General features: G+C 36.8%; 3 protein-coding genes and 1 non-coding gene across 5 annotated transcripts; 3 read left to right on the forward strand and 1 right to left on the reverse strand.

The window, feature by feature from the left end:
* Positions 1 to 1,135: 1,135 nt before the first annotated feature.
* Positions 1,136 to 3,134, forward strand: LOC103983307 (tubulin beta-2 chain-like). Its single transcript, XM_009400536.3, has 3 exons — positions 1,136 to 1,770; positions 1,856 to 2,125; positions 2,220 to 3,134. Exons 1-3 carry the CDS (start codon positions 1,377 to 1,379, stop codon positions 2,897 to 2,899), a joined length of 1,344 nt encoding a protein of 447 aa, XP_009398811.2. The 5' UTR covers positions 1,136 to 1,376; the 3' UTR covers positions 2,900 to 3,134.
* Positions 3,135 to 7,485: 4,351 nt separating this feature from the next.
* LOC135630084 (U5 spliceosomal RNA) lies at positions 7,486 to 7,603 on the reverse strand. The gene has a single exon (XR_010493610.1). It is a non-coding gene; the product is annotated as a U5 spliceosomal RNA (small nuclear RNA).
* A 2,825-nt stretch (positions 7,604 to 10,428) lies between these two features.
* On the forward strand, positions 10,429 to 15,653 carry LOC103983296 (PRA1 family protein A1). Of its 2 annotated transcripts, none has more exons than XM_018829526.2 (8): positions 10,429 to 10,821; positions 11,122 to 11,162; positions 11,284 to 11,362; positions 13,471 to 13,557; positions 13,648 to 13,736; positions 13,831 to 13,902; positions 13,996 to 14,123; positions 15,032 to 15,334. In XM_018829526.2, exons 1-7 carry the CDS (start codon positions 10,664 to 10,666, stop codon positions 14,097 to 14,099), a joined length of 630 nt encoding a protein of 209 aa, XP_018685071.1. In that variant the 5' UTR covers positions 10,429 to 10,663; the 3' UTR covers positions 14,100 to 14,123; positions 15,032 to 15,334. The 2 variants fall into 2 exon arrangements, with proteins under 2 accessions (XP_018685071.1, XP_009398802.1); XM_009400527.3 differs by lacking the exon at positions 15,032 to 15,334 and adding an exon at positions 15,442 to 15,653 and having other exon boundaries at positions 10,430 to 10,821.
* Positions 15,654 to 17,047: 1,394 nt separating this feature from the next.
* On the forward strand, positions 17,048 to 21,558 carry LOC135628129 (CASP-like protein 5B3). Its single transcript, XM_065134603.1, has 3 exons — positions 17,048 to 17,467; positions 19,383 to 19,515; positions 21,260 to 21,558. Exons 1-3 carry the CDS (start codon positions 17,337 to 17,339, stop codon positions 21,458 to 21,460), a joined length of 465 nt encoding a protein of 154 aa, XP_064990675.1. The 5' UTR covers positions 17,048 to 17,336; the 3' UTR covers positions 21,461 to 21,558.
* Positions 21,559 to 25,135: the final 3,577 nt, after the last annotated feature.

The raw sequence follows: 25,135 nt of genomic DNA on the forward strand, positions 1-25,135 counted from the left end.
CATTCCTGTTGTCAGCTGTTATGATATGTTTGCTATACAATTGAAGGGTTACATTACTTCACTAAACAATTGAAAATTGCAGTTATCCCTGATGAGTTAACCATCAGTTCATCTTTCAAAGATGATTGATGTTGGTTTTCCTTGGTTGCATGCACATGAATGTAATGCGTTGGTAAATGTAATGCAGAGTCAGACAGTTCGACTTTGTATTTTTTTTTCTATATAATGTTAATTTGTAGTCAGCCTTTTTCGCCTCCTAAGAAGTAATTGCTTGCAGTATTCTCTCAATGCATGCAAGTGCTGTGGTCAGAATAAGTCAGTAACCTTCGACACTCCAAAATTTCTATCGTCTCCCAAGTAATCTAAAAACTAGAATTTTGATGTTATAATGGTACTCAATATATTGTCGAATAGTCTCTTTTTTTAATTTTGACCTTCCTTCCTTAATTAATCTCGACTGGTAACACAAATATCACAGATTTTTAATTGATCTGGTGCATGGACACAAGTGGAGTCAAAATCAAACTGCATATCTTTCTTTAGTCGGCCTTAAACACCAATTTCATTCAATTACGTAAATAATAAATCGTATCTTTCCCTCGCTATTGACGCGAAGAATTAAAGTTATCCAATAAGATTACTCCATTCCTGATGGAGAAGGAAGGAGTAAGGGCGCGTTCAAATCATTGGAATTGTAAAGTGTCGGGTCAAATTAAAAAATAGTTTAGTTTAAGGTATTTCGAATTAAAATTACTTGAGATATACTTAATTAATTTTAAAATTTTGCAATTTAAAATATATATTAATTTTATGTAATTTAAGATTTGATTCGATGAATTGATTCAGTTAATCGAATCAAATTAGGATTTTGATGTGATTGGATTGACATACTGTTAGTTTGGTTCAGGTCCAGTTTGATTTTTTTATTTAATTTAAATACTCTTAATAAGAAGAAATTAAAATAATAATAATAAAAATATTATTATTAAACATACTAATAAATAATTAATATTTATTATTATTATAAAGAGGCTCTCTATGGAGCAGTAGCCAAGCATGAGAAACCCGCTCCCTCGTCTTGTCGCCTGCAAGCTGCTACTTGGCCGTTTGAAATTTGAAATCCCCATCACCGACCCTTGCTTTCCTCTCCGTTTGAATAGTAGCCGTTGCAGTTCGGCGACAACTCTTCCATAACGACCCCCCATAACTAGCCGTTACCCCTCCACCCTCTGGTTCCTCCTCCTCTTCCTCTATATATGTGAAATGCCCATTCGCTTCTTTGCCTTCCCGCATCACCGCTACAGCGTCAAATCGTTCGCTTGGTTGGTTTCGGCAACGAAGAAAAGCGAGAGAGAAAAGAGGAGCGAGATAAGAAGATGAGGGAGATTCTTCACGTCCAGGGGGGCCAATGCGGCAACCAGATTGGGGCCAAGTTCTGGGAGGTGGTGTGCGCGGAGCACGGGATCGACGCCACTGGCCGCTACTGCGGCGACTCGGAACTGCAGCTGGAGAGGGTGAACGTGTACTACAACGAGGCCAGCTGCGGCCGCTTCGTCCCTCGCGCCGTGCTCATGGACCTCGAGCCCGGCACCATGGACAGCGTCCGGTCCGGCCACTACGGTCAGATCTTCCGCCCCGACAACTTCGTTTTCGGCCAGTCCGGCGCCGGCAACAACTGGGCCAAGGGCCACTATACCGAGGGCGCCGAGCTCATTGACTCCGTCCTTGACGTCGTCCGCAAGGAGGCCGAGAACTGTGATTGTCTCCAAGGTATTTGTTCTTTGTTCTCCGACAAACTCCGGGTGCTATCTGTTCTGGAGAGCACCTGTTTGATCAATTGTTCTACTCGGGGCAGGGTTCCAGGTTTGTCATTCGTTGGGTGGAGGGACGGGGTCGGGTATGGGGACGCTGCTGATATCCAAGATCAGGGAGGAGTACCCTGACCGGATGATGCTCACCTTCTCCGTCTTCCCCTCGCCAAAGGTCTCCGACACGGTCGTGGAACCTTACAACGCCACGCTCTCCGTGCACCAGCTCGTCGAGAACGCCGATGAATGCATGGTTCTTGACAACGAAGCTCTCTACGACATCTGCTTCAGAACCCTCAAGCTCACCACTCCCAGCTGTAATGAGTCTTCTCCCCCTCCCCCCGCTGCCACGCAACTGCTATTCTACTGTCGGATGATACTGACGATTTCTTTGGTTATTTCTGCGAGAAGTTGGTGACTTGAACCACTTGATCTCTGCAACCATGTCGGGGGTGACGTGCTGCCTGAGGTTCCCAGGGCAACTCAATTCAGACCTCCGGAAGCTGGCCGTCAACCTCATCCCCTTCCCCCGCCTCCACTTTTTCATGGTGGGCTTCGCCCCCCTGACCTCGCGCGGCTCGCAACAGTACCGCGCCCTGACGGTGCCGGAGCTGACCCAGCAGATGTGGGACGCCAAGAACATGATGTGCGCCGCCGACCCTCGCCACGGGCGGTACCTCACGGCCTCGGCCATGTTCCGCGGCAAGATGAGCACCAAGGAGGTGGACGAGCAGATGATCAACGTGCAGAACAAGAACTCGTCCTACTTCGTGGAGTGGATCCCCAACAACGTGAAGTCGACGGTGTGCGACATCCCGCCGACGGGCCTCAAAATGGCGTCGACGTTCATCGGGAACTCTACGTCGATCCAGGAGATGTTCCGGCGGGTGAGCGAGCAGTTCACGGCCATGTTCAGGCGGAAGGCCTTCTTGCACTGGTACACAGGGGAAGGGATGGACGAGATGGAGTTCACGGAGGCGGAGAGCAATATGAACGACCTGGTGGCGGAGTATCAGCAGTATCAGGACGCGACGGCGGATGTGGAGGAGGATTACGAGGAAGAGGAAGAGGAAGAGGAGGAGGAAGCCTGATGCTGATGCTGCCATGGGGTGTTAACCCACTGCAACTTCCGGTTGCCAGTCATGTTGAATTGGTTCCTCAGTCGTACTTGATGGGTATAATTAGAAGCAAGCAAAATTCTAGGAGTAGTTAGTTTCTTCTTTTCAGGTTTAGGAAGCCATAGTTATATAGGTGATAGGGAAGACCTTCCTATAAGCTGGTTTTGACTCCTAATTATTATCTAAAATTTATATTGGCATTGCCATACGAATGGGTCGTCTTCAGTTTTGACTCTCGACCATCAGACTGTGTATTTGATTAGATTGGCTCAGACTCGAATGACCAAAAATATTTTAACATGGTAAGAATAATAAATTATTTGGCTGTAATCAGAACATAGGCGAGATTTGAAATAGGCACCGAAGGTCAAAATAGGAATTGAAGGAAATTGTAGGAAAATTTAGATAACATGAGGAAATTATTTATAATTTTTTCTAATTATAGATGAGGCTCTCTCATCCATGCTCGATGTTGTCTTAGTTACAATGACTTTGATCATGAACATAGGCAATGTTGTCTCTTATTTACTAATATTGATCCTTGATGGTCAAATCATTATAATTTTATTTAGAAGAAATATTTATTATTATTATTAGTATTATTATTATTATATCAAAATTTTAATTTTTAATCAACTTATAATAATAATTGGGTAATTTATCCCTAAAAAAACCCTAATTGACACCTTTTTTTATTTTTAGCAAGGGCATCCTTTTTTTTTGCATAGTAGGATCAAAATGCCCTCGATAATTTAAAATATCCTTATTTTTTATTTTTACCAAAGGCGTCCTTTGACCTTAGGTTGATTTGATTTTCTAGCTTGAATCGGCGTGATGGACTGAATTGGATTAAATTTATTGAACTAGACAGATTTTGTATAACTCTAGTATTAAATATTTTTTTATGGCCTAATAGTCTTTCTATTTTTTTCAAATCATCCTGTTGCCCTTATTCTATCAATGTAATAACAATGGTTCAACAATAGTGAACCTTGTTACTAGTGGTGGGCGATAACATCATCGTATCATTTTCGTCATCATTTTTATCCTTCGCAAGCCCTATTTATTGGGATGGGGTTCCTACTAATAAGCATTAGGCATTGATGATAGCACCATCACTATCAAGTCCTAGTGGCATCGTCGTTATCAAATCTGGTGGTATCATCATCGTTAGCCAAGAATTCCTCACCATCATCATCTTTGTCGAGCCCTACCAACAAACCATTATCGAGAGAGGAAGGGGTCAATCATCGTTCCCAACAGGACACATGAACAAAATTACATTGACCTTCTTAGTATTTATCATTATCATAGCCATTAGTTAAGTGTAGCCTTAATGATTAATAATTTATTATCGTATTGACATGTAGTCTTTTGCACAGAAATTGAATCGCCGTAGGACTTAACATAGTATTTGTGAAATATTTATAGTATAATTGCATTGGCTTATTGTTTAGCAATCATCGTTATAAGCATAAAAAATATATAGTGTTAAGTGGTTACATATTTGTAGTTTAATATTATTAATTTTGAAGTAAAAAAATGAGCAGAGAATAGAGAAGAAGTTAAAAAAAGGAGCAAAACATTTGATGCATATAAAATTATTGGTGAGTTGATCAATTTCAATTAAAACCTCTTAGAGGATAATGTTACATAAGAAGATGACTTTAACCTTAATGCATTAACTTCATATCTAGATGAAGATGAACTTATGACCTATATATATTAGACAGGTAATAATTTGCTACTATTTATATTACAATATAAAATATAAAGATTTATTGTGATATATAATACCGAGTCCTTCATGTTTTGTAGGTAATTAAAGATGTTTTAGAGTTTAAAAGAGCTTTGCAAAAATGTTATTATTAATACATTGACACCTCCAAAGAAAGAATAAATATCAAAGTGAAAAGATAAGGTGAGATTTTATATCGTTCACCCTCACTTAAGTAATATTTTTGAAGTCCAAATGTCTATCGAGATAATCAAACCAGACTTGGAATAGAGGAACTATTCATGTCAATGTTTTAATATATTTGATATTTCATTCTCTCCTACAATAGCTGTTATTGGGTTTTTGAATTCTAATCTATATAATTATTATGATGATTATTTTTTACAGAATATTTAAAGAAGACTTACAATGACACCAACTTCTCAATAAAAAATCAAGTAGTTTTGGATTAAAACACCTAATGATAAGAATATCTTACCTCCCAAAAATATAAAACAACTAGGTAGAAGGAAGAAGACAAGATAGAATTAAGACTCAATAATAAAATTCTTAGAAAGTGCTCAACGTGTCAGTAATTAGGTCACAATTGATAGTCAAACAAAATTTATCACTTGTATAAGTCAATGTTCTAAACTATAAAGCAATACGATTTCTTTTTTTTTTTTTTAAGCCTACGTTTAATTAGTTTTTTATTATCTACATTAGCTATAGAAGGTGGTTTTTAACTCAAAATCATACTTTCAACATCATAAGTTCCTAATGGGGACCCTTAAAATTAGAGCAATATCATTAGGGCTAAACTTGATTAGGACACCACTAAACATAAAAGTAAATTCCTTGATCCAATAATCTAAAATACTATACAAAGTAGATTGATAGGTAGCGATGCTAGGAATATCATCTGGATGATGAAAAGATGTCCTCCTACGAATATGATGATAACAAACCTAATGGGAAATGAAAATTAAGTGAGCTTGACTCATAAAACTAGATTCATAATAGAAATATCTAAAATGATTGATATAACAATAACTATTGACTATGGATTGTGAAGGGAGTTTAGTGATAGCTAAAGAATGATAGGATAGTGAAGAAAGAAGTGATGAAGGAGGGAGCGAAGGAGGAATGAGTTTTTGAAGCTTCTTACACTTATTCAACTTTAAACCTAAAAAGAAAATTCAATTAGTTGTATATAGCTTAATAATAATCAATATAATTCTTTAAGTTATGATATATATTATATGTTTTATTGACTTCTGTCTTCCTTTCACCAAGTCAAAATGATCTACATAATGACATCATTCTTTATACACTAGCAAAATTATATGTTATAAATATGACATTATATCCAAAGTTTATGATTAAAAAAAAGATAAATCCAAACATTAATATATCACAAAATATATTAGAGAGTTTAGCACCCTTATATTCTAATCAAGTAATATGCATAACTAATTAAACCAAAATCAAATATGTGATCGAGTGTAACTCGAGTGTGATCGAAGCGTAACCCTAGTGTAACATAAGTGTAAATAGAAAAATTATCTCTAAAGCTATCCAAACTTCTCAAAACTATCATACTGTAATTCTAAAATATTTGGTATCTTATATATTTTTTTAAAATTTTGAGTCATTAATTGATGAAATAAGAGATTCCTACATTGAATCTATGATCCCCAAACCTAACTAAGCTTCTTCAAACTATAATAACATGTTTCTAATCGTTATTATATTATTATTTTTGGGTTATTAATTGGCAAAATAGAGGATTCATACATTGAATGTATGATTTAGACTCAAGTATAAATATTTTTAATTATCCCCAAACCTGTTTAAACCTTTTCAAAATTATAATAACATATTTCTAACAGTTATTATATTTTTTCTTATTTTTTGGATCATTAATTAGTAAAATAGAAAATTCTTACGATGAATCTATTATGTAACTCAAGTTTGAATATCTTTGATTATCCCCAAATCTACTTAGACTTCTCCACAACTATAATATCATGTTCTAACATGTTTTATATTATTTTTGATATTTTTAAGTCAATAAGTGATCAAATAATTTTTTTTTCAAAAGTACATGACTCTTTTTCTTGTTATTCAATTCATTATTTTTTTTATAGATATTATGTCATTTCTTTTAGATTGTTGGAAATCTTATCGTATTTCCACCAAATGTCGATTTATCTATCGTAGTTGGATCTATAAGGAATCTTCAGTTGAATCCGTCGATTAAGTCTTGAATTCGGGCATGGTAGAGTAGTGGTATAGTCCAATTTCATGATTAGGAAGTAAAATAACTCCTCGATGGATGGTTCAATAAGTCAAGTGCTTTTGAGATATCGATATTATGTTGGGTGAGGAAACCTCGATGGGAAACCTGCCATATCTGCTCATGGGTATCGACGGAGACGATTGCACTAGTGATGGTGGCTTATTAGATCCTAAGTTTCCATACATATAATATTTCTAAAGGTATTAAATGCTTAATTAAATATCATCAATTATTGGATCCTCTTCTACTTCCTGCTCCTCATTTGATCAGTTTTATACATAAAACATATTTTACTCATAATATTATCTAAATTTCCCATGAGCAGATATGGCAGGTTGTCCTATTTGGGGTTATTAAAACTTTGAGAAAATTTTCCATGTAAAAGAATTTTTCATATTATTTTATAGATTATTTTAAAAATTAAAAAAAAAACAAAACTTTAATGGACATAAATTTAAAATTTGCCGCAACCCTCACTCATGGGTGACTGTACCCTCCCACTAAGAGAGAAACAAATATTGGCTATTGAGTTGTTAGGGCCCCCTTTAACGGGAGAAGAGCCCTCTAAAAATTGGCGTATGCTGCTTTATATGGCGAGCACACGGTATTCTTTAGTAAAAGGCGAAAGAATAGTTCGCTTTGTGCTCACCACGCAGCTGCGTGACTTCTCTAATGCGAGGCCAGCCTCTTCATATACCATATTGGCTCCATCTACGGGCGTACTCAAGCCATGTGGGACTAAAGTACTTCTTGCCTCTTCTTCTTACTTGCGCACTCATCCGTGCACCAAATCAGCATATCATTCCCACTCATCTGCAAACCCAAACTCCCAAAATTTTTTTACATATTATATTCTGAGTAAATTCTAAAAAATCTTAATTTTAAAAAATTCTAGTGTAGCATCTTTTCTTTCATAAAAGATGATTTTATATATGTGCCTTCATCCCCATTCATTCCGACTATACCTCTAACAACCTTCGTATGCCCCTCACTGCTCCTCATCTCTATCTTATTATCCTAGGTGAAAGGGATTATAGTTCAAGATGATGATGATGATGATAGAGAAAGAGAGAAGAAAAGCTAGGATGACGATGCAAGGTGGAAGCGACTATGCACAGAGGGTGAGAGGGTCGCGTGAGGAGGTGACCAGGGACCCACACATGGTGGCAGCCAATGGCATACTTGTAGAGGCATAGGCGACTAGGTGCGAAGGCAGTTCTCGATGGTCTTCCTCCGCCCTATTTGATTGTCGCGAACATAATAACTAGAAAAAGGAAGCTTGAATGTCCTCTTTATCAATGACACCATCACATCAAGCCTAGATCGAGGCATGTTACCAAACAAGAGAAGAGGAGGTAAGGGTGATAGTGTGGGACGGAGATGATGGCTGACGCAACATGAGGGTTAGTGGGGGAAAAGGTAGAAGCTAACACAGTTAGAGAGGATGAGGGTTGTGAGCGAACAATAAGAATAAAACACACTGAAGTGACCAAGAGTGGAGGCGTAAGTGGGGCCAAGGGTAAGACTGACAGTTAGTATGACAAAGATAGAAGCAAAATCATCTAACAAATGTTCTACCAAAACTTTTGAAAATAGGAGTACCTTGTAATATTTTTTAAAAATTAAAAGTTTTTTTTTGGAGAATTTAAGTTAAAAGTATTATAAAAAATTAAAGATGATTACTATAATTTTTCTGGAATATGGAAAATACCATACTCCAATGAGAAGAGATTTTATTCTTACCTTGATGACTTTTTTAATTTATCTCTCTCAAGTAAGAAATTTTGGCATTTTGTCCTCTCTATAATTTAGTTTATTATATTCATCATTTTTAAACTTGGATACTTGGCATATATGCTATTGCAAAATTATCTTCTTTGGTTGACTGCTGAAATAGAAATATTAAAAATCAGATTGACATCAAATTTCCTTCAATTAGTCATGATAGTGAAAATTATTAAGTGCATATTATAGTATTTTTAAAATATTTATAATTTCACTTAAATTCACTATTATTAATTATAATTAATAGTTATGCATGTATAAATGCATGCATGTATGTCACAAGCCCTAGAATCGAGGTTATTCAACAAGATATACTGAAAATTTTGTTTATGATTTATTTTTCTGCTTAAGTTAGGGTGTAAATAGGAGCATTCCATATATATGATACAACTTGAGAATCATAAGTAGGGAACTTTTTATAATTGAGTCTTTGATAAGGCGCTTAGCCAACACCTTTGAGAGTCAGTGGTGTAGTTCATTAGAAATTACTAATCATTAATTAGTTTTGGGGAGACTCATTAAATTAGTAGACATTATAGTTACTACTCAGATGGTTTACTTAAATAGCACATGTGAGAAGCTCAATTGATGTGTTGGGGCGATCGGGTGCTTAAGGTTGTATCGAGTCACACTGATATGAGTGTGATGCTTGATCGACTTATAGGACTAACATGGAACTCAATTGAATATGATGTGTCACTAAATCATCTACATGTTATACCTCCTTAACAAGCAAATATCTTCAATAATTATATTAATATTTTAAACACTCCTCTAATAAATTGATCGCTATATATATATATATATATATATATATATATATATATATATATATATATATATATATATATATATATATATATATATATATATATATATATATATATAAAGAGAGAGGATGAGCAAATTCTTGAAAAAAAAAATATCTTTAAGAAATTCTTATAAAGCATCTCAACTTTCTAAAATTTTCATAAAGTATTTTTTATAAATAATAATTTTATCTGGCCACCATCGAATCTATCGTCTCATCCTTATCATCCTTATTATTATTTATTATCATTTATAACCCTTGCAAAGGGACGAAGGGGTGCAAGGGCCATTGTCCTTGCTTTTGTCGTGTTCACTTGTGGCCCTTATGTGAGGAAGGAGGGGGAATAAAGATGGGTTTGCGGAGGCAATGATGACCCTCGTGCGATGGCTACAAGTGAGGATGACAAAGGTTGTTGTCGCATCCACATCTTTTCCTTTCTCATGCGAGGGTGAGACAGGCAGAATCGGATCTGACATGGGCCGATGTGATCCACAAAGGTGATAATAGTTCAGATGGAATAAAAGAAAGGAGAGGTAACACAAGGGTGATGCAGACGGAAGTGCGTCTAGTGAGGGCGAAGGGAATAATTATCTATTTCACACAACAAAAAATGTTGTATATGAATTTATCCAATATAAGATTTTTTTTTTAAATTCACCCACTTAATATTTATAAGGTTACTTATATATATATATATACATGTATGTATATATATATACATGTATGTATATATATATGCATATATATACATACATGTATATATATATATATATATATATATATATATATATATATATATATTATAACGAGGGTAATCTTCGTAAATTGTCATAAATAATGTGACCGGTGGACGAAGGCCCAAAGCCACCTGACTACCGCAAACGCAAAAGCCGACACGCCGAGCCGACTCCTTTCCATAAACCAAATTCCCCGAACAATCAATTTCCTCTCCTCTCCTCTCCTCTTTCTCTCTCTCTCTCTCTCTCTCGGGGAGGAAAAATCGTTACCCAAAACCTCGTCGTCCCCGAGATCGATCCTTCTCCTTCTGCTTTTTGCCTTCCCTGGGTCGGTTTTCTAGGGTTCCGATCGAACCACAGGCGTCGTCCTGTAAGTCGTCGAACGATGGATTGGGGCAACGTCACGACGGAGGATCTGATCGACGCCCTCCGAGAGGTGGACTGGTCCTCGCCGCCCCGCCCTGTCTCCGAGTTCTTCTCCCGCTTCACCCTCCCCCGATCCTACTCGAAATGGAACAGCCGCCTCAAGTGCAACCTGTACTAGTAAGATCTCAGCCGTTTCACGGTCGATCTCCCCTTTCTTGTTGAGTTCATACGATGAATTGGATCCCTTGTGATAGAGTTTCTTTAGTTTCCATAGATGCTTATGTCTTGTACCCGATTGCAATTTGGATATACTTGAATTAGAAAAGACATAGTATTTGCTTTCTTCTCCATCCTTCATTCTGTCCTTCTGGAGGCCCTTGCATTATGTAACAAATCGTCTCATCTTTTGAATATGAATTTTCGTGTTATTATAGAGGATGATGGTACTTGTTTCTGTTTAATTTGTTCTTTTTGCAGCTACCGCACAAATTACTTCCTTTTGATCATCTTCGTCCTAGGTAAGAAAGCTTCTGATGCAGTCAATTGTGATATATTGATGTATTATATTTGCTTTAAGTCTTTTTTATACTTTGTTTTTCTAATAATTATATTGTTCTCATTTTTTTGGCTTGACCGCAGGGTTGGGATTTCTTAGGAAACCTCTTGCAATTATTGCTGCTTTTCTGACAGGCCTAAGCATTGCTTTCCTAAATGATAGGTAAGCAGATTCCTGTTTCTAGAAAAAATCCTGATCAGTAAATATTATTAAGGTGCTATTTGCCGAGTGAAAATTTGTTATTTCTGATTCATGTGTCTGATGCTGTTGATGCTATGAATATTAGAAAACTTGTATTCCTTCCTAGTGTTTGAATTATTTTTGTTTTTGGTTGATTGCTGCAGAAACAAGAGAGTTAGGGAACAGTTTGACTGTTTATAATATGGCCTACTGAAGAGTAACTAATTAGCCATTTTTATGTTATCATTGTTGGTTCATGGGACAGGTTTACAGTGTTAATGGTATATCACTTGAATTTCCTGATTCGATTGACAACACTCAACTAAAAAAAAGAAAATTTAATGAATTTGCGGAACACGTTAGATGTTCTTTTCCATGTTCATGTACAAGTAGGTAGGAAATAAAGTGCACAAAGGGGTTAGCGACAAATTATTGATGAATTTCCTATTTATTTCTGGGGAATGACATTGAATGAATTGAGTGTTGAAGTATCATGTGTTTTCTTATTGTCTTTTATGCAAAATAAATAGAAATTTTGAGTTATCAAGATATGTCATGTCAAATCTTTTGGGATTAGAGTCAAATTACCAAGGCATTCCCTATCTATTTCTCTTATTAAGATCTTAATAAGAATTTAATTTTTAATGTCCCTCTTGAAATCAAGTGCATGAAGAAATGTTGTATGGCATCAAGAACACATCCTATAGATATGCAGGGCATGGAAAGCAACCTAGTACACCAAGCATACTAATAAGGTAAACTAAACTATTTGACTAAATCAAGTATCAAGAACAATACCACCCTTGAATCTTGCAAGTCACACCAAGCTCTGGATCTGGAAATTTTGAAAGATGACAGAATGAGTATATACCCACTAATTAAACTAGTCATTAGCATGGGTTAGGCATGAATCTTATTGAATACACATAATACTAGAATATTCAGGTTACAGTTTAACACATACTGCAAAATGTTATTTGTATCGAAGAAAGTGGACCAAAAAAAATTAATTTAAAATATTTTTATATATCACAATAACAGATTTTTCAGAATAAAGTGATCTAACTATTGAACAAAACCTTATATTACTCTATGGAATATTGAACATATATGATCATCAAAATATCACATACTGTTTCTTTTAGGATTACAAATTTCAAAAGATATCAGAGAGCATAGTACCAAAAGTATACTACTCATAGATACAAATTATTAAAAATAGGTCTTAGGTATTGACTATGACAAAAATTAAACACAGTGGTATAGGTTAGACCAACTCATAGATAATGTTACACTTCACTCCGGTGATCTGGCTCAGATAACAGATAGGCCACTTGCTCACCTCTGCAATCTGCATTATGTTGGAACTAGTACCTTAGGGTTGTAGCTAGCATGTCAACATGGCTAATGTTTAAGCCCGTTGGCAGGGCAAGACCGAAACCTTAACCCCAAGAAGACATTACATCAGATAATCCTTTTTTTTATTTTAAAACATATTGGATTTATAAAATAACCCTTGAACTTGTACATTTTCCAAATCCAGACAAAGAAACCAAGGTCACACAATTTTTTCACATATGTTACTTTTTTTCCGAATCTATTATTGGATTTGACCTGAGATCAATTATTATAATCCAATTGACACTACAAATGAGTTATCGTTGTTCAAGTCACTTTTTTTTAGTTGAAGTAATTCTTCCACATTTTGCTAAAACTGTCCTACCAAGAGGGTTTTAAACTGGAATTGGTGCAATTTAATTCCAGGGTAAGAACTCTGAATTTAACCTAGTCTTACAATTTTGTGAACTAATTTAGGTGGGGAATGATCTTCTGCGTATAGTGCATGTGGCACTACTATATTTGTATAGCTAACTTAATTGTATCCAATGGGTTATTCCTTCATTCATTGGTTAAGAGTAATCCATCAATCACAATTTTGTTGAGCTTATGTTATTACTTGATATATTTAATATGAGCTGCACCAATTGATTTCACAGTAATTGCAATGCCCTTTCTCTGTTAGCTACATTCAGGATGAAGCTGACTGACCTTTGTGATACTAAATATCTGCTTATGATCTGAATTTACAGCTTTGCAGTTTGTTTCAATGAGAAAGTGACAAGGACTGTTAGGCAGTTCTCTCCACATCTGGCTGCAAAGTTGAGGCCACCTATGACGTGAGTCTTTTCTTAAGTTTCGGAGTGATTCTTACTTTCTGTTTATCAATTAACCAAGTCTATGTATGGCATTTGAATCTGTACATCTAGGCCTGTTCTTCGTGCACGGTCATCTGCAAAAAGGGCAATTCATATATGTGGATGTCGTCGCTGGGTGTTTGTCTTAATATTCTCAGCAGGTGTTATCCTAGATATTTTTTCATTGACTTCATATGTTCTTTGAATACTGTTGCTTGTTTCATTGTCAACTAATGAAACAAGCTCTTGTTACAGCTAGTTGCATCCTCTGGTTGACCTCCTGCAACCTCCTCACAATTCTTTGGGCACTTGTCATTGGACTACTTGGTATAAGAAAAAACAAATCAATTTCAGTTTTGCTTATGTTGTAATCTTGAATGTTCTGAATTTTGATAAAATCTTATGGTGTTGTACCTTCAGCAATACTGCTTCATGCAAGCTTCCGAACACCTAATTTAAAAGCACGTCTTAACACATTCCGCGAGGAGTTCCGTGCAGTATGGCGCAATTATAGTGAGCTGTAACCAGTCTTGTGGAGATTAGTTCATGTGAGTGGTTTACAAGTTTAGTGTCTTGTATTCTTTCAACAGTTAATGTTTTTTTCAAAATGGAATGAAAATTTTACATATGCTATATCAATTGAAGTTAATTTCCAAGTCAATGCATTTTTTCATATTGGAATTTACATTTCATGAAATATTTTAGAACTGGTTGCTAGCCATGCTGTATTCCAATTTGCTAACATTTCTGCGTAATACTATAAGAAAGTTCTGGCTGGCACAAGTGCGTGTGTGTGTATACACACACACACAATGATGCTGGATCTTCTACTGATATGCTTAGGAAATGTGTAAAAGGGCTTCGTGTCTTAAATATGGATCTACAATGGGACATCCAACGATGATGCTAAGTACTCTATCTTCATATCTAAGAAAATGTGTAATAGGACTTCATGTATTTAGTTAAATATGAATATAAAGTTGTTGATTACAAAAATTCAAAAGTTCATGAAGATTTTTTTTGCAATTTACAATTTGGTAATCAGGACTGAATCATTTGTCAATGTCCATCGCAATCTCTTTGAAGCTTTTTTTAAGCTGGTATTCTATAATTATTTTGGAAATACTTTTTCTCAAGAAAGCCAACTTCATTGATTATAAAAATTCAAAAGTTCATGAAGATTTTCTTTGCACTTTGCAATTTGGTAATCAGAACTGAATCATTTGTCAATGTCCATTGCAATCTCTTTGAAGCTTTTTTAAAGCTGGTATTCTATTAATTATTTTGGAAATACTTTTTCTCTAGAAAGCCAACTAGGACAATAAAGAAATTTGGTTGGTATAAAGCTTTGATTTGGTCAGAGAAAAACAGAAAAATCTGAAATTTTTGGTAAGAAACAGTACCACGATTGGTGTATTTTCTTTCCAAAATGATCTTAACAAAATACACATGACAGGAAAATTGCATTTTGGATTTGGGATGGGATTGATGTCTGTTCATGCTGGATCTACATGAAGATCAACCATGCCATATCTGAATTGAGTTTGCCTTGTATTGGTTATGAAGTGAGAAGACCATAATTTAGAGATTGAGTCATAATTTTAATTCATCCCAGGCATGTGTTTGGTGAATTAACATTATAACACAATTTTTGATGCCTTGTATCCCTTTTTATCTACTCGTATCCTTCTGATATGCTTCATGCTTCTTTCATTATGTATAATTTTACCTGGAATGAGAAAGAACAGAGTTAATATAATGGTGGCCATGTGGCTGCAGCTATTTCTGCGCTAGTTTTGTAGTGATGATGATTTTTAAGCTATTTTCTTGTGTATATCAAGATGAATATTATTTTAATTGTTGCAGGGTTTGGCAATCAAAGTAGTGGAAGGCATCTTTCTTTGATGGATGATAGTATGCCGAAACTTGTAAGATTTTAATGCCTTCGTTTCTCTCGAATCTTTTCAGATCCCACTAATGAAAGAATTCTAGATATGTAAACAGTAATCTATCTTCATTATAATGTACCTCATTGTTCGAATTTGTATTATTTAAATGAAGTCTCTTTCAAACGCTGAGATGATATCAAGCCATCAGTTGATCCTTCCTTGTCATTCATTTAGTTGTGGCATTCTTGACGAATGCATCGGCTGTCACTAATTGCTGCTTTACCTGGGAAGAACATGTCTTGCATGAATAGCAAGCAGGATTTTATCTCTGGCTTTCTGAAATCAATAGTATTGAGCTATAATAATTTCAATCTTGATTTCAGGTCTTGGATTCAGTCAATGAATAGCTCATTAGATTTGTAGGTCTTTCTTAGCTGCGTACTTGTTAACATCCAGCAGACTGTCCAATTGCTCTGCTCCAACCCTTCTATATGATGTAATTATGTCACTGTAACTCTTCAATGGTCTTCTAATATTTAATGTCTCTTAAAAAAAATGATTCTCTTCCAAGATTTAATCATGCAGTGGAAGTTCGCCGCTGATAATTACTTCTAGAAGATTTAAATATTTGAAGGAATATATATTTTATACTAATATTTATAGGGTTTAACACACGATTTGTATACTTTAGAAGAATAGATATGTAAAAAAAAATCCTTTTTAATTATCCTACAACACAAGTGGACTCTCTCTCTCTCTCTCTCTCTCTCTCTCTCTGTGTGCAAACTTTAGAAGAATGTGTGTATGTGTATATATATAAACATTTGATTGGCCCAGTGCCAGCCTACAAATCTACTTGGTGCACCTCGGCTCCGTCGAACAAGGAGGCAAGTAAAGAAAAATCCATTAAAATGGAAAGAATCGTTGGAATATTCCAATGCTGCGATTCTTCAAACTCTTGTTCTTCCCGTCGAATTTAATTGGCCATTTGATCTCTTGTTGTCCGTTCCAAGGAAAAGGAGTTTATGTTATGTTTATTATTTCAAAGTCTAAAACTAATCTATTTGCCAATAATATTTTAGATATAATATATATATATATATATATATTATAATTGGCGTTCAAAGAGAGATTGGATTTTACATGAATGTATATGCTAAACTTAATTCACAGCGACTTTGTTACGTTTTGATTAGATATTTTTCGCCATATCAAATTCAGGATCAAAATTGAACATATCAAAATAAATATAAAATCATTGATATCATAAGGTAATATAATTTCTTTTGAATAATTGATATCGAATTAAAGATCCAAATTAAATATATCAATTGTTTTTGAAGATATAAAATATTGACAATTTATTATAAGGTCCCGAGCTTAAATTTAACTTTTATCACTTATCTTATATATATATAATTTTAAATTAAAAATATATTAGATCATATATAATTTGGTTTAAATAAAGATGATGTACATTTTCCACCACATTAAAAAGGAAACCTCGCCAAACACACGTCATTATCCAAGCAAAGGCTGGACGTGGGAGCCGTGACGCGCACGCACACACCAAAAAAACACTTCTGTTGCTTAATGGTTGTCCGGTAAACCAATCAAGCGTAGAATAATAGAAAGAGGCCTCTCAACCAAATGCCCCTCCTCCTTTCGGCGTGGGAATTGAATTCTCCCTCTCCTCCATCGCTCCTCGTTTTGGGAGATCCTTATCCAATAATTTCACCCCTTCGATCTAGAAATTGCCAGTTCGGGTCTTGAATTCGCTGCTATTGGCCGAGAAAGGCGGGAATTCTGTTGGGAGATCCAGCACCAGGAAGCCATTCTGGATCGGACTGGCTAGGGTTCTGTGAGGCGGAGATGAAGGTGGTCTTTGGGAGCCCGGGGACGTGGAGCGGGCTGCTGCTGAGGACTGGGCAGTGGGTTTTCGCCGGGGCTTCCATCGGGGTGATGCTCTCCGCCTTCGGCTTCTCCAATTACACCGCTTTCTGGTACTGATTGCTGAGCTCTTTCTTATTTCGAGCTAAGGAAGTGTCATTTGTTGTTCCCTTTGTTCTCAATTTGAGTGATCTGAGTCGGTTTTCCTTAATTCTGTCGTTGTCGGGCTCTTTGATTTGGTATATGCCTAACTGCTTTAGATAACATTTTGTGTTTATGATCTTATGTTGGCACTACTGTTTTATTAAGTTCTTAGCACACATGCGCAGCGCAGATATTGAGATAAATTCTGAGAGGTGATGACTGGAAGTTTTAGATATGATTGGCCTGTAAGAATTGTTCTGAAAGAAAACAGAACATTTGATGTTTTCAGAACGATGGTGTTCCTCATCTGTGTGGTAGAATTTGTTTGATTCCAATTTGAATCTTTATCACTAAGGTCTCTGAATTAGTTGGGATGTGCTGCCTGTTGATATTCTAGGAGATGATGATTGGCTTTTACTGTATCTAGGTACATTGATCGATGTTTGGGAGTTGTTACTCAAAAATTGAAATAGATAACTGGGAGCAACTCAGATGACTTTGATTTATATTTATATGACACTTCTATGAAAACCCTTGATTGCTAATGTGATTATTTTCATTGGGTGCTACTTTCCAACGGAAGGTCCACAACAGAGATCATGGGAGTGAGTCTTGGGAGATTATTACAAGCAAAATAATTACAGAATTTATGGAAGTGTTGTTTCTCATTTATCGCTTGGTAGTTATCATCGACTCTTTTCATTTCTGGTACTTCCCATCAGTCATCTCAAGAGTATTTATGAGAATGTTGTTCTCATTTATTGCTTGGTAATTAGCATTGACCCTTATCATTGCTGGTACTTCAACATTATCGTTCTGATTCGTCATGGTTGGACTAACAAGAGCAGAGCACTTCAAAGAGGTAAGTGGATATCCATGTTCAAGCACATAAATCGAAGTCTGCAAGGTTCATGTGAAACCTACTATCAAATTGTCTAATTTGATGATTCTGTGGTAGTTAATTAGTTGATGCTCCATCTCTTTTATTGGTATACTTGGTTGTAACATTCAATAATTTGATGCCCAAGATGGTAACATAATCAGCATTTTCTTTTCTCAGACATCTTGAGTTCCACAGGCATGTTAACGACCATCAATCAATGTAGCTGCTTGAACACCATGAAATGATATGCAGTATACATAGATATTCAGATTAGAAATCATTTAAAGACACCTGCTTGTCATTCTCTGTTTTCAATTTCTTGGACTATTTGAACCACATAATGTGGAAGTCCTCATTCCTGTTTATTGGTCTATTGCGTAACTTGTAGTTATTTATTCTTGATGTCGGTCTTTAGGTTTTATCACGTGTTTTGTTGAAGGATTTGTCATTCACCAATGAACCTCTGTCGGTGGTTCCCTATTTTTTCCAATTTATATATTCTATTTTGATTCCAGAACCTGTTGATATAATACGAATCACTACACTATTGTCAAATCATGCCTAAGCCGTTTATAGATACATCATCATTGATAGTACGAGTAAAAGAACATTTTAGAGCATAAAATAAAGGGCCGTCTTTTACATCCAGATCTTCTTACTAGTTGACATTTTCTTTGGTTGATGAGATTATTCAGAACCTCAAACTCTTGAATTGACACTATGTGGATTCAAGAGTAAATGGTACTGACATTTCACACTATGATAAGCATTTTCTTTATTTCTGTTTTATTAACATAGCTAAATTTATCAGCATGGGATTAAAAGTAATAAAGTTCAATAGCTCTATGTCACTATGTTGAACGATATTTTAAGATGTGACAAATGCATTTCAAATATAATATTTTGAGAATATTCTTTTGAACTCTTGTTTGAAACATCAGATACTGCCGAAGTTGTTTTCTTCATATATATACATCTTGACGATGCTATTTTTCATTCAGCTACTTGATTGCTTCTATGGGACTACAAGCTCTATGGAGTTTGGGTCTTGCATGCCTTGATATCTATGCTCTAAAGGTGAAAAGAGATTTGCACAACCCTTTGCTAGTAAGTTTGTTCGTGGTGGGTGATTGGGTAAGTATGTTCTTATTTTTAACTTGATTATCAGTAACTGTGTGCATTTAGGTGGCTTTCTTGGAAGTCTATCTATCATAATGTGTTATCATGATTAAAGTTATACATAAATATTCATTGATGGACTTGTTTGTCATCTCATTTTCTGTTTACATATATCTATACATACAGATATACATATACATGTACTACATGTTTGTGTGTGTATGTGTTTTGTACTACATGTATGTGTCTGTGTTTGAGCTAGAAACCTATCAGATGGATTGAGGCCTTAACCTTGTCAATTCAAATGAATCAGTCATCCTGGTAGGATTTAAGCTCAAGTATCTTACCTTACATATATCCATATGCGTTTGTGTTTAGTGGACCTGTTATCATACATTACTATAATGGACCTTTAATCAATATCATGAGACAATTTCCAAAGCTAAAATCAGTATATCTTTAATCTTCTACTACAACACTTCTTATGATCATGGTAACAAAAAATCAATATGACTTATCTCACTGCTTTTATAATTCTGCTCCTGAAAATGCTTCATACTTGTATCCTCATAAGGCCAGTTTGCTACCCAACAACATTGATTTTCCAATATTGAAATGGCTGCTTTCATGTATTTGATAGAAGTATTTTGGACTTCAAAGTAGTCTCCTGGATAACTACTTAAAGGTTTGTCATGTTACATTTATGCTTGTTTGAACCATTGTCTAAAGACTTTTTGTTTGTAACATTTGATAGAGAGGTCCAGTAGTGGCTTTGTTTGAAATTCTGCTCAGTGCCAAAATGTCATAGTTTTTTCTTGCAATGTTGAAAGTTTAGAGTACTCAGTGACTTTTATTTTGACATCTTTCATGAAGTACTCCTACGTTCAGATGATGAGTATGCTACTCAAGATTGAAAATCTTGTGAGCAATTGATGTAGTGCTGCCTGATAGCTTCTGTTAATACTGTAGCATTACAATGGACCAGTTGACCCAATCTGAATAAAGTGACGTTTTTGGTGTGTCTGTGGTATAGAAGCATGAACCTTGCATAGAGCTTGAAAATAATGACATATCACAAAGTTTAACTCAAAAAGCTGTTTATGGTGGAAACAAATTAAGTGAGCTGATTAAGTTGGAGAACTAATAAATGAATACTAGTACAACAAAACCATTTGCAATTAGAAACATATATATATTTTTTAGCAAGAAGTAATGCTACATAAGTTTGGAATAACTCACACATGAAAGCATGAGGCATTTGTTGGAAATTAAATTCAACTCTATATTTAGGTAAGAAGTTTATTAAACATGGATAGTTACTGTGAACCTTATAACACAGCTTTCAAAGTTTCCAATAAATCATTGCATGTGGTGACTACAACTGTAGATATGACATTGAGTTTTCTAGATTTTCATATTATTATTTTTCCAAAAGTTTAATTTAGGAATGATGTTGGAAACTAAATCAAAAAATATATATATTTAGATAAGAAATCAGTTTTGAGTCCTAATAGAATAAGGAGTCCTATTAACTTAGGTTAGAGCATAGTATTTATGTATAGATCTTATAACATGAGAGATCAAGACAGAGAGATTATGACTTTTAAGGCTTGTGAAATTAAGAAATATTGATGAATAAAAAAAAAAGAATGTATGCCTTCTCCACAATTATCGAATGCTACCATCCTATTGAGAAATTTTCAGCAGCATTCCCTTTAGCTTATGTGGCACTCAAACTAACATTTGTAAGCTAATACAGGTAACCGCAGCTCTGTCACTTGCGGCGGCATGCTCGTCGGCAGGTGTGACGGTTTTGTTCGTGAGGGACACAGATTTCTGCAAAGCATATCCTCAGTTCTCATGTGGCAGATACCAAATTTCCACTACCATGGCATTCATCACATGGCTGTTAGTTGCAACATCTTCCCTAGTCATGTTTTGGATCTTGACATCTGCTTAAGTTTACATGTACATTGTATTTTTTTTCTTTTTTTCTTGTAGCATCAGTCTCTGTAAAGAAACAAAAAAAATTATTGTAATTTGAATATCGCCTTTGCACGTAGCATGAATTTTGGATACAATTAGTGAAGAATGTTTTGACATAATAATGGTATCTTTCAAATCGGTATGTGGTTGCTCATCTTGGCTCGAACATAATATTTTTGAACCTTCAATTAAACATTTGGTTGCCATGGTCTTAGCGTTAAATCAGCTTGCAATTACTTAGAAATATCGTGATCCTGCAATTTGCTGTTCTTCTTCCCCTGGATTATGGTTTTACAGCTGTGTTTTGATACATCAAGTTATTCTTGAATTAGTAAGGTTAGAGTTTAAAAGTGGTAGGGTAAGAGATTAATGATACATGACACACTTCACTGGAAAAAACTGCTATTGTCTTATTTTAAGTATAAAATATTTTGGTACTAATAATCATTGTAGATTATTGATTCCTGATCAAACAATCCGTTCCATAATATGAGCATAGCCACGCTAAGTAAATAGAAGTTTCAATTAAATGTTATAGGGTTAAGGACTATTTTAGCTCCTATGATTTTAGCCATGTGCTTTTTAAGTCATTACGATTTACTTTTGTTTAAAATAATTCTTACATTTTCAAAGACATAGCATATAAGTCTTTTTCGTCAAGTCTAAATTAGCAGACGTTAGAGTATATTTATTTGGTATGCTGATTCACAACAAATTATTAATATAATGATATTTATAATTTATTTTTTTAAAAAAAAAATTGAGATCGTCATGAATGGCAAGAGGAGATGTCATCGTGGAAGCAACCACCAGTAGCAGCACTAAGCCGCTACCGCCTAGTAGGGCGTCGTATGCCCGCATCCTCTTTTATGTTGACGACGAGCTCAAGAGCTTTTGGTCCTGCCTCAGGTGGATGTGTGTTGACCAATCTGATGTTAGGCACGCAGTGATCTCTTGGTCCCTCTTTCTCCTCTTGGGCATCTTTGTCCCTATCGCCTCCCACTTCGTCCTCTCCTGCACCCTCACCCGTGCGCCTATGATGTGATGGTCAAACTCTCCCTCACTTCCGCCTTTGGCCTCTCCTACTTCTGCCTCTCCGCCTTCATCCATCGCTATGGCCTTTGTCGCTTCCTCTTCCTCGACAAGCTGGTTGAGGAGAGCGAACGGGTGCAAGAGGGCTATATAGACCAGCTCAAATGCTCCTTTCGTCTACTCTCTGTCTTCGTGATGTCATGTTTCGCGGGGGAGGTGGCTTACAAGGTATAGTAGTACTCGTCGAGATCAGAGCGGGTGTCGTTCACGATGGTAGCACCGTGGTGGGCGACGTGGTGGCATGTGCCCTAGAGTTGACGAGTTAGATCTACTAGATGACACTCGCCAACTCCAGGGTGCATGCCACCACAGCGTTGCCTGCCATCGCAAACGACACTCGCTTTGATCTCGACGAGTTTCACCATATCTTGTAAGTCATCTCCCATGCGAAGAGACAAAAGTAGGAGAGGTCGGAGGTGGAGGTAAAGGAGAGCTAGACCACCATATTGTATGCGCGACTAGTGGGGGTGTAGGAGAGGATGAAGTGGGTGTTAGGATCGAGAGCACTAAGAGGGGGGGGGTGAATTAGTGCAGCGGAAATCTTACAGCGATTAAAAACCAAAAGCTGCGTTCGTTCAATAAAAAAACTATTATGATGCAAAAGCTAATTCTCAGTTTGTATCTAAGTGCAGTTTGCGTCTAAGCGCAGATTGCGTCTAAGCGCAGTTTGCGTCTAAACACAGTTTGCGTCTAAGCGCAGTTTGCGTCTAAACACAGTTTGCGTCTAAGCGCAGTTTTACGTCTAAGCGCAGTTTACGTCTAAACTCAGATTTACGTCTAAACGCAGTTTTACGTCTAAACGCAGATTTACGTCTAAACGCAGTTTTACGTCTAAACGCAGATTTACGTCTAAACTCAGATTTTCGTCTAAACGCTGTTTTACGTCTAGACGCAGATTTACGTCTAAACTTTGAAACTCGTTTGTATACTCGCAGAAGGCAGTATGCAGTTGAAATCAAGACGTAAACGTGAACTGAGAACTGATGATTGTGAGAGGAAAACCGATTTACGTCTAAATGCAGTTTTACGTCTAAATGTTGAAACTCATTCGTAAAATTGTAGAGGACAGTTTGCAGTTATCAATAGGATCAAAATGTAAGTGTAAACTGCAAGGAAACTCTTTCGTAAAAGCACGGAAGACAGTTCTGCAGAATCAAACGTAAACGTAAACTGTAATGTACGAAAATACGAATTTACGTCTGAATGCAGATTCGGAAGAACAGCACTTAGAACTTGTTCGTGAAAGCGCAGAGAGCAGTAGTAATGGAGGAGGTTTGCAGTAATGATAAAGTGCTCAAAAATAAACGCAAACCAGAGATTTAGAGTGGTTCGGTCAGCCTTGACCTACTCCACTTTTGGCTTCCTCCACCGACGAGGTTGCCGACGTCAACTAGGGGCCTTCCTTCAATGGGCGAAGGCCAAACTGCCCTTTTACAGTTTCTCTCCTTTTGACAGGCTCAGGAGACAACCTTTACAGACCTTTCTCTCCTCACTTTACAACTGAAAACTTGAAGAACAGAAGGAGGAGACTTAAAGGCTTTACAACACTTTTGAGCTCTTAGAATCACAGAAAAGATCAAGATTTCGGTGTAGGTCTGTATCTTTTCAGTGCTGAATGGGTGGGGTATTTATAGGCCCCAACCCAATTCAAATTTCGAGCTCAAAACGATCAAATCCCGGAATTCCGGGATCAGGCGGTTGCACCTCTTGACTGGAGAGGTGGCACCGCCTGGCAGAGCTCGAAGTCTGAGCTCAGGCGGTTGCACCTCTCGACTGGAGAGGTGGCACCGCCTGGCAGAGCTCGAAGACTGAGCTCGGACGGTTCCACCTTCTCTGTCAGGGGTGGTTGCACCTTCCTGCCAGAGCTCGAAGACCGAGCTCAGGCGGTGCATCTCCTGACCAGAGAAGTTTCTCTTCTCTGCCAGAGGTGATCGCCCCTTTCTGCCAGAGGTGGTTGCACCTCTCTGCCAGAGGTGGTTGCACCTCTCTGCCAGAGCTCGAAGACTGAGCTTAGGCTGTGCATCTCCTGGCCAGAGAGGTCGTACTTCTCTTCCAGAGCTCGAAGACTGAGCTCGGTGATTGCATCACCAGGCAGAGCTCGAAACTTGAGCTCAGGCGGTGCTACCGCTTGACAGAGGAGGTTGCACCGCCCAGTCTCGCTTGGAGACTGAGCCCTGGGCGGTTGCACCGCCTGGCTGGAGCGGTTGCACCTCCCAGTCTCGCTGGGAGACTTAGCCTGGGCGGTGGCACCTCCCTGCCTGGGCGGTTGCACCTCCCACAGCTTCTTGGGTTCGAATGGGTTGAACCATTCGACCCAACTTGAGTTCTTCAGGGGCCCAATTGCCCCAGGATTAAGCTAATGGGATCACCTCCCATTTCTAACTTAATCACCGTGCTAACTACGATTAAATCTAAGACAATTTCTGCAGCTTTGCTTCGGTGCGTCAATCGCTTCTTCCGGCGAGTTTCCGGCGAACTTCCGTCGATCATCCGATGAACCCTCAGTGATGCTTCTGCGGACTTCCGGCAAACTCCTGGACTTTGCGACGATCCACTT

This window comes from Musa acuminata, chromosome BXJ3-1, assembly GCF_036884655.1.
Source record: "Musa acuminata AAA Group cultivar baxijiao chromosome BXJ3-1, Cavendish_Baxijiao_AAA, whole genome shotgun sequence".
NCBI classification, from domain to species: domain Eukaryota; kingdom Viridiplantae; phylum Streptophyta; class Magnoliopsida; order Zingiberales; family Musaceae; genus Musa; species Musa acuminata.